Consider the following 10,087-nt stretch of genomic DNA (forward strand, 5'->3'; position numbering starts at 1 on the left):
AAACCGTCCGGGAGGCCCTGGCACGGAGCCCGGATCCCGGAACTGGGCCGAAGAACAGACTTTATGTCCCACCAGAGGCCAGGGCTGCAGTCCTGGACTTCTGTCACGGCTCCAAGTTCTCCTGTCATCCAGGGGTGCGTAGGACCGTGGCAGTTGTCCGGCAGCGCTTCTGGTGGGCGTCCCTGGAGGCCGACGTCCGGGATTATATCCAGGCCTGCACCACCTGCGCCAGGGGCAAGGCTGACCACCGCAGGGCATCGGGACTGCTCCAGCCGCTGCCTGTGCCTCATCGTCCCACATCGGCCTGGATTTTGTCATGGGCCTCCCGCCGTCCCAGGGCAACACCACCATCCTCACGATAGTGGACCGATTCTCCAAGGTGGCCCACTTCGTGGCCCTCCCGAAGCTCCCGACTGCCCAGGAGACAGCGGACCTCCTGGTCCACCACGTCGTCCGGCTGCATGGGATTCCAGCAGACATCGTCTCCGATCGCGGTCCCCAGTTCTCCTCGCAAGTCTGGAGGAGCTTCTGCCGGGAACTGGGGGCCACGGTGAGTCTCTCGTCCGGGTATCATCCCCAGACCAACGGGCAAGCAGAACGGGTAAATCAGGAGGTGGAACAGGCCTTGCGCTGCGTAACGGCCGCGCACCCGGCGGCCTGGAGTACCCATTTGGCCTGGATCGAGTATGCCCATAACAGCCAGGTGTCTTCAGCCACCGGCCTCTCCCCTTTTGAGGTGTGTCTGGGGTATCAGCCCCCGTTGTTTCCGGTGGTTGAGGGAGAGGTCGGTGTGCCCTCGGTCCAGGCCCACCTGCGGAAGTGCCGTCGGGTGTGGCGCGCCGCCCGTTCTGCTTTGCTGAAGGCCCGGACGAGGGCAAAAGCCCATGCAGACCATCGGCGGACCCCGGCCCCTGCGTATCGGCCAGGGCAGGAGGTGTGGTTGTCCACAAAGGACATTCCCCTCAAAGTGGACTCCCCCAAACTACAGGACCGTTACATAGGCCCCTTCAAAATCCTTAAGGTCATCAGTCCAGCCGCAGTGAGGCCGGAAGCTGAAGCCTCACTGCGGATCCATCCTGTTTTCCATGTGTCCCGGATAAAACCGCATCACACCTCACCCCTCTGTGCTCCGGGTCCGGCGCCGCCTCCTGCCCGGATCATCGATGGCGAGCCGGCTTAGACTGTGCGCTGGCTCTTGGATGTCCGTAGGATGGGCCGGGGCTTCCAGTATTTGGTGGACTGGGAGGGGTACGGACCCGAAGAATGCTCCTGGGTGAAGAGGAGCTTCATCCTGGACCCGGCCCTCCTGGCCGATTTCTATCGCTGCCACCCGGACAAGCCTGGTCAGGCGCCAGGAGGCGCCCGTTGAGGGGGGGGGTCCTGTTGTGTGGGCCGCTGAAGAGGAGGTACTGCTGGCCCACCACCACCAGAGGGCGTCCTGTCTGGAGTGCGGGCTCCAGGCACCAGAGGGCGCTGCCGCCTCACAGGAGCAGCCGGGGTGACAGCTGTCACTTATCACCTACAACAGCTGTCACCAATCATCTGATCAGCAGGGGTATATCAGCAGGACGACATCTCCACCTCTTTGCCGAGATATCGCTCTACCTAGAAGGTAACGTTCTCAGCTGACTGTGTTTTTGACAGTAACCCTTTATTATTTTTGTGCGTTGAATAGCAGACATTCTTCCAATGAGAGGTGGAGGTGGTTTTCCCCACCATTCGGATTGCTGGGTGCCAACGCATCCACCTTTAACTGTTTTTTGTTCCTCGCCAGCAGTACCAGATCCGACACGCGGAGGCAGTGGCCACCTGGGAGTTCGGGACTTGGCGGCTCCAGTATTCCCGGGGTTTGGTGGCAGAGGAAATCGTGTGGTTCCGGTTCTGCTTTGGACAGACGTCTCTTATCTTCGAGCCTGCCCACGTGACACATTCTTGTAAATTGACTTCTTTGTCTATTGTTGTGATCCGTTGTGTTTGTTGTGCTTATTCACAACAGTAAAGTGTTGTTATTTGACTTCCTCCATTGTCCGTTCATTTGCGCCCCCTGTTGTGGGTCCGTGTTCCTACACTTTCACAACACATGTCATAGAATCCAATAGACATAGACCTTGTTTGACCTTTACTTTGGAGACCAAACATTCAACGCTGTCAAAACTATTTAATTTATTAATCCTATTAGCTCAACCAATAATTTGCATCACTTTATACCAAAATTGGAGCAACTTTAACTTTTGACCCCTGTACAAAATGAATCTGACCTTTGTCACCATTCTTGCTGTTTTTATCCCGTAACTCCATAGAATTCAGTCACAGATAGTCCAAACTATACCTTGTTGGAATCTTTATGATCAGGCGAATAATGTGGAATATTTTTCAATATTTTGTGTAATTCTTCAGTTGACCCCTACCTGACCACTGATTGAAAAGTCAAGTGGCCAATTGTTTTTTTTTTTCAAAAGAGGAGTGTCTAAGGAGTATTTCTGCTGAATTTGATGCTTTTATCACCATTTGCATGATTGTTTTGGTTATCTGCTACATTATAAAGCCGGATAAGCAGTTGAAGATAAGCTGAGACCATGCCTTGAAGCGCTATGACAGTGACATCTAGTGGACAGTGGGGTTCTATTTGTCTCTTTCATCGGTCGCCCTCACCTCTCAATCTTCTGAGCACAATTAAGGCAACTGGAGCACTTTCATGATAGAATCTTGGATCGATATCTGGGTCACTAGAGGAGCAAGGAGCACAGATTTAAGAGAAAGCAGGAACACGTAGGGTGAGGGCCAGTGAAGCGTCTTCCAAAAAACAAAAAGAAAGAAAGGAAAAAAAGACAGAAAGAAAATGCTACCACACTGACCTTTCATTTATAAACAGCCAAAGTCTGTTTTGGTTGACACGTGAGGTCAAGACATTTCTTGGACGAGCTCATGGGGTCATGAAGTCACTGGACAGAGATGTTTGGCAATGCCAATGTCTTTGCAGGAGAGAGAATGAAGATCCAGGTCTTTAGTATGTTTCTAGTCTAGACATGAACTCATACCTTATACTTTATATTTCATACTTTATATTTCCCTTCTTATAGTGCATATTTCTGTTTTATTACATTGCTTTGTTATATTCTATTGTTCTTACCAGCATGCTTATTTTATGTTATTTCATTTTTTTCACTTAGATTTAGATATTTTATACTTAGAGTCATTTATATATATATTTGGACATCCAGTGTGGGCAGCAAAGTCAGAATTTCATTGTACAGGGAAACATGTTTCTTTACTGTGCATATGACAATAAAAGCTTTGAATCTTGAATCTACCTTTGACTTTCGGCAATAATTGGATGTCTTTCATAATAGATTATATTGGAGGATCTTTGGTGACTGCTGGAATGGCTTTCTGTCAGAGGAGTGGTTACGCAGAGAGAAGCCATGTGATGTGTTTCCTTAAGCACAGAACATCACCTACATGTCTCAGTGCTGAGGAAAAGTCCAAGGGCACGCCCATGTTTCATTTGGCTTCAGCAGACAGATGTTTAATTATGAGAGGTGGGGCTGACCCTGTGGTCTGTCTGGGTGCTGGTCAGTCAAGACCCCAGACGGCTCCAAAGTGTGGTGTATGTGGCAAACTATAACACCGCCATGTGCTCCCAGACCTGACCTGTAACCTGTAACGGTACAATGAAGGCAGATGTTTTCATGATACAAACCCGCAGCTTTGTTCGCAAAGTAGTGATGCATATTTTTGTTTGAATCCCTTAAATTTAATTTCCTGTTAAGACTGACTTAGATGGTTAGTTTCAACCTGGTCTCATGGGAAGTCGTGTTTCAGCAGCACAAAATATACATTAATCTATTGGTTTGTGATATTGTGATGAAAAACGCCTAATTTTCATCATGTCAGCACAAATTCATTTTCATTCATTCTGTGATGGCTTCACAAAATTAAAAGTGAAGTGGGGTGGGTCGGGGTGGTTATGGTTAGGGGAAGGAGTAAGATTAGGTTACGGTTAAGGTTAGGGTTGGGAATAGGGTTAGGAATAGTGAGTTAAAAAAGTTCAGTCACGAAAATTTGACTCATTTCATCACGGGAGCACACACAAAAAAAAAAAAAACGTGAGACTGGGCTCTTAGTTTGGACTTTATTATATACAAAAAAACAAATGTTTATGAGAGCAATGGTCAGAATATTTTCACGAGTTGAAAGATGAGGAGTTCCACTATTCCACTACACAAATCAATCAATCAATCAATCAACTTTTTTCTTATATAGCGCCAAATCACAACAAACAGTTGCCCCAAGGCGCTCCATATTGTAAGGCAAAGCCATACAATAATTATGAAAAACCCCAACGGTCAAAACGACCCCCTATGAGCAAGCACTTGGCAACAGTGGGAAGGAAAAACTCCCTTTTAACAGGAAGAAACCTCCAGCAGAACCAGGCTCAGGGAGGGGCAGTCTTCTGCTGAGACTGGTTGGGGCTGAGGGAAAAAAAACAGGAAAAAGACATGCCGTGAAGGGGGGCAGAGATCGATCACTAATGATTAAATGCAGAGTGATGCATACGGAGCAAAAAGAGAAAGAAACAGTGCATCATGGGAACCCCCCCACAATCTACGTCTAAAGCAGCATAACCAAGGGATGGTCCAGGGTTACCCGATCCAGCCCTAACTATAAGCCTTAGCGAAAAGGAAAGTTTTAAGCCTAATCTTAAAAGTAGAGAGGGTATCTGTCTCCCTGATCTGAATTGGGAGCTGGTTCCACAGGAGAGGAGCCTGAAAGCTGAAGGCTCTGCCTCCCATTCTACTCTTACAAACCCTAGGAACTACAAGTAAGCCCGCAGTCTGAGAACGAAGCGCTCTAATGGGGTAATATGGTACTACGAGGTCCCTAAGATAAGATGGGACCTGATTATTCAAAACCTTATAAGTAAGAAGAAGAATTTTAAATTCTATTCTAGAATTAACAGGAAGCCAATGAAGAGAGGCCAACACGGGTGAGATATGCTCTCTCCTGCTAGTCCCCGTCAGTACTCTAGCTGCAGCATTCTGAACCAACTGAAGGCTTTTTAGGGAACTTTTAGGACAACCTGATAATAATGAATTACAATAGTCCAGCCTAGAGGAAATAAATGCATGAATTAGTTTTTCAGCATCACTCTGAGACAAGACCTTTCTGATTTTAGAGATATTGCGTAAATGCAAAAAGGCAGTCCTACATATTTGTTTGATATGCGCTTTGAATGACATATCCTGATCAAAAATGACTCCAAGATTTCTCACAGTATTACTAGAGATCAGGGAAATGCCATCCAGAGTAACGATCTGGTTAGACACCATGCTTCTAAGATTTGTGGGGCCAAGTACAATAACTTCAGTTTTATCTGAGTTTAAAAGCAGGAAATTAGAGGTCATCCATGTCTTTATGTCTGTAAGACAATCCTGCAGTTTAGCTAATTGGTGTGTATCCTCTGGCTTCATGGATAGATAAAGCTGGGTATCATCTGCGTAACAATGAAAATTTAAGCAATACCGTCTAATAATACTGCCTAAGGGAAGCATGTATAAAGTGAATAAAATTGGTCCTAGCACAGAACCTTGTGGAACTCCATAATTAACTTTAGTCTGTGAAGAAGATTCCCCATTTACATGAACAAACTGTAATCTATTAGACAAATATGATTCAAACCACCGCAGCGCAGTGCCTTTAATACCTATGACATGCTCTAATCTCTGTAATAAAATTTTATGGTCAACAGTATCAAAAGCAGCACTGAGGTCCAACAGAACAAGCACAGAGATAAGTCCACTGTCCGAAGCCATAAGAAGATCATTTGTAACCTTCACTAATGCTGTTTCTGTACTATGATGAATTCTAAAACCTGACTGAAACTCTTCAAATAGACCATTCCTCTGCAGGTGATCAGTTAACTGTTTTACAACTACCCTCTCAAGAATCTTTGAGAGAAAAGGAAGGTTGGAAATTGGCCTATAATTAGCTAAGATAGCTGGGTCAAGTGATGGCTTTTTAAGTAATGGTTTAATTACTGCCACCTTAAAGGCCTGTGGTACATAACCAACTAACAAAGATAGATTGATCATATTTAAGATTGAAGCATTAAATAATGGTAGGACTTCCTTGAGCAGCCTGGCAGGAATGGGGTCCAATAAACATGCCGATGGTTTGGACGAAGCAACCAATGAAAATAACTCAGACAGAACAACCGGAGAGAAAGAGTCTAACCAAATACCGGCATCACTGAAAGCAGCCAAAGATAACGATACATCTTTGGGATGGTTATGAGTAATTTTTTCTCTAATAGTCAAAATTTTGTTAGCAAAGAAAGTCATGAAGTCATTACTAGTTAAAGTTAATGGAATACTCAGCTCAATGGAGCTCTGACTCTTTGTCAGCCTAGCTACAGTGCTGAAAAGAAACCTGAGGTTATTCTTATTTTCTTCAATTAGTGATGAGTAGAAAGATGTCCTAGCTTTACGGAAGGCTTTTTTATAGAGCAACAAACTCTTTTTCCAGGCTAAGTGAAGATCTTCTAAATTAGTGAGACGCCATTTCCTCTCCAACTTACGGGTTATCTGCTTTAAGCTACGAGTTTGTGAGTTATACCACGGAGTCAGACAGTTCTGATTTAAAGCTCTCTTTTTCAGAGGAGCTACAGCATCCAAAGTTGTCTTCAAAGAGGATGTAAAACTATTGACGAGATACTCTAACTCCCTTACAGAGTTTAGGTAGCTACTCTGCTCTGTGTTGGTATATGACATTAGAGAACATAACGAAGGAATCATATCCTTAAACCTAGTTACAGCGCTTTCTGAAAGACTTCTAGTGTAATGAAACTTATTCCCCACTGCAGGGTAGTCCATCAGGGTAAATGTAAATGTTATTAAAATGACAAACACTATTTGTTTTATATGACACCTAAATATATCCTTGTCATTTGCCATTTTACTTAGAATTGGTGTCCCCCAGAGCTCAAATCAAGGACACATTTTTATGAAAAGGTGCTGGAGTGGTTCAAAAGAGTGAAACGTGGACTAAAAATGTACAGTAAGTGCATGAAAAATGTAAACTCGCCTAATTTTTTGTACAGTCGGACAAATAATCACTGCCACGTCTCATACAATCCACCAATCAAATGACAAGGATCTATTTAGGTGTCACATAAATCCCATTAGTTCCACATTATATGCAATTAATTTATTATCATTCCATAATTGTGAATGCTCTCTCTCTCTCTCTCTCTCTCTCTCTCTCTCTCTCTCTCTCTCTCTCTCTCTCTCTCTCTCTCTCATATTTTCTTTTTGTGGGGGTGTTAGCTTGCTTATCTAATATGACCACATTAATGCGTCAGCATCATGAAACAGGAAAAACACATGGTATATCTTTCCTTGTCAAATAGTTGATCGTGCCTTTTATTAAAAAACAGTATATGGACGGATGGGTCTGTTTTAATGTGTTTGCCTTTTTTTCCTATTTACTCCATCTAAAGTGTCAGAAAGGCTGTGTATTAACCTTGATGCTGCTTTTCTGCCTGCTCCATCTCAGCTGAAAGGTACGAGCCCTGCAGGAACCCCGGTGCTGCTTCCACCAGTGTGCAGAATGTTGAGAAGGCTTTCTACCAAGCAGGAGAGACTTTGACCTTCTCATGCCACTCGGGCTATGAGCTGCAGGGCGAGGCCACCATTTACTGCGTCCCTGGACATCCATCACAGTGGAACAGTACTCCCCCTGCCTGTAGAAGTAAATCACGTCATTTTATTTATGTCTTTCAAAGCACAGTAGATATAGAACAGTTTGGGACTGTACCAAGAAATATTTCATTTACAGGACAAACTTTCCACCCAACAGAAAGCACAAGGTCACAGTGGTGAGGGGGAATAAAACTGTTTTATAACAGTTTAATTTTCAAGTACACCTTTTTATTTGAAGAGCAGTCTATAAGAGGACAATAATCACTAATCTGGATGATTCCACTCCAGAGGCAGAAGATGGCAGGAAGTGAGGAAACAGTACAATTACAGGAGAGAAAAGAAGACTCAGTAAAATATGTTTATGTGGTAAAATTACATAAAGAGAAGATGGAAACGGAGAAGATGAGTAGAAGATTGAGCAGTGAGGAGGATAGAGAGAAAGCAAGAAAGAGAAAGAGAGATGAAGAGATGCCCGGTGCATCATAAACACTCCCCCGGCTGCAGCCTACACCGATGGCAGCATACCTGAGTGATGGTTGAAGAAGACTGGTCTTCTCAAAACGGAATGTTATATAAGGTGGAGAGGGTGTGTGCCTCCAAAACACAGTGAAAAACCTGATTCCACAGGAAAAGAGTCTGATACCTGGAGACTTTTCCTCTTATTCTGCCGTAAGAAACTCGAGGAACCACAAGTAAACTTGCAATCCGGGAGCCAAGTGCTCCCCTGGAGCACTCGGGAACTTTGAGCTCTTGATAGTAAGATAGCATCTAACCATTAAAGCTACAGTGTGTAGGATTTAGTGTCATCTACTGGTAGAGATGCAGATTGCATTATGCCATCACCAGGCATGATTTTATTTCACTCCATGTCTTCACTTCTTTGGCAATGAGAACTCATGCTCTCTTACCTTATTTTGTGATAAGCAATACTCCATTTCTCAAAAATGAAGGTTGTCTTGTTAGCCCGTGCTAGCAACCAGAAGACGGTGTATAACAGAGTAACAACTGATCCCAGTTCTTTTTTCGTCACTCTTCTGGCCATAATGCAAAATCCAAACAAGTACTGTATCAACATGGCGGTGTAACATGGCAGCCTCCATGAGGGGGCCCTCGCCCATGTAGATATGAAGGGCTCATTCTAAGCTCATGAAAACACATTGATTTGTTGTTGCAGATAATTACGCATTAATGAACAAATGGTTATGAATGCTATATTATATTGATACTAATAAACGCTGCTTAATCCGACACACTGTAGCTTGAAGGCCTTTGTATGGAAGATGCAGGATCTTAAATTACATTCTAGGTTTTAGAGAAAGCCAGCCTACTAACATGTAATCACTTCTTTATAGCAGCTTCAACCCACTATGTGAATGAACGCAAGCTGGACGGTGAGTTAGGTTAAGAAACTAGTCAATATTCTTGAAATCATTTATAATATTTTTATGGAATTAATTCATTTTATTGTATTTTTTTCTATAGTCATCAATGTGAATTATGACATGGAGGGAACCAATGTTGCCCTCGCTGTCTTCATTTCAACAGCAGTCATCTTGGTGGTTGTCCTTGGAATTTATGTCTACTTTGCAAAGTAAGTGATGCTTTTAAACTTGAACTTGTTGCTTTTGCATTTCAAACGGGGCTTTTGCAGGGCGCCCACTCTTCCTCTGCTTTTGCTCAGACTCCAAGGGAAGAGTATCAGAATGCCAACTTCCTCGCCACCATACAACAACATGGCAGAAGAGTCAGCTTTCGACAACCCTGCGTATGAGAGCGGAGTAAGTACAGATGTCATGAGCATGCGGGATGTGGAGTCACAAAACACTGCTGTGCTGTCCTGATTCTCCTCCATCTGCCCGTCATCCTGCATGTCATCTCATGTTCCACCAGCAGAGGGAAACCTGCACATCATCTTGCAAAGGACTGCAGGTGGCTTCAGTTTGTAGCAATGGTCTGAACAAAATCAGGCAAGAATAATGTGTTTGAAACCCTCATCCACCTCTTGATAAAGTCAAAAGTCATGTTGCATCCTGGCATGCCAAGCATCATTGTATTTGGTGGAATGAGACTGACATGGTGCACTGTGCACATCATCATGCTGCATCATTACAGCGTGTACGACCGCCAACAAACAAAACCCCCTCTTGCAGTGTGATGAATGTCATTTAAAAATTCCCAGGCTCAACATCTTTTCTTTTTTTTCCTTCTTTTTGGGTAGATCTGCCACAAAATGTAATTGTTTTTACTCTGTGTAGCTTCTCACAGAGTAAATAGAAAACTGGCTAAATCATTTTTGAATAATCCTGCAAACAAGCCAACAGGCAGAGGTTCAGAAATATTGACTCAAAAATTAATCTCAAATTATACTTTTAAAATGTGTCAGACAA

The 10,087-nt window shown here is 44.0% G+C and overlaps 1 protein-coding gene across 1 annotated transcript in view; it reads left to right on the top strand.

Annotated features, from left to right (window-relative positions):
* Positions 1-9,661, top strand: part of LOC117517666 (seizure protein 6 homolog) — a 480,354-nt gene extending 470,693 nt beyond the window's left edge. The window contains exons 13-16 of the mRNA XM_034178776.1: positions 7,555-7,749; positions 9,056-9,091; positions 9,183-9,291; positions 9,382-9,661. Coding sequence (XP_034034667.1) covers positions 7,555-7,749; positions 9,056-9,091; positions 9,183-9,291; positions 9,382-9,541 — 500 coding nt within the window. The 3' untranslated portion in view covers positions 9,542-9,661. The remainder of the gene's footprint in view (positions 1-7,554; positions 7,750-9,055; positions 9,092-9,182; positions 9,292-9,381) is intronic.
* Positions 9,662-10,087: the final 426 nt, after the last annotated feature.

The sequence above is a fragment of the Thalassophryne amazonica genome, chromosome 9 (genome assembly GCF_902500255.1).
Source record: "Thalassophryne amazonica chromosome 9, fThaAma1.1, whole genome shotgun sequence".
NCBI classification, from domain to species: Eukaryota; Metazoa; Chordata; class Actinopteri; order Batrachoidiformes; family Batrachoididae; genus Thalassophryne; species Thalassophryne amazonica.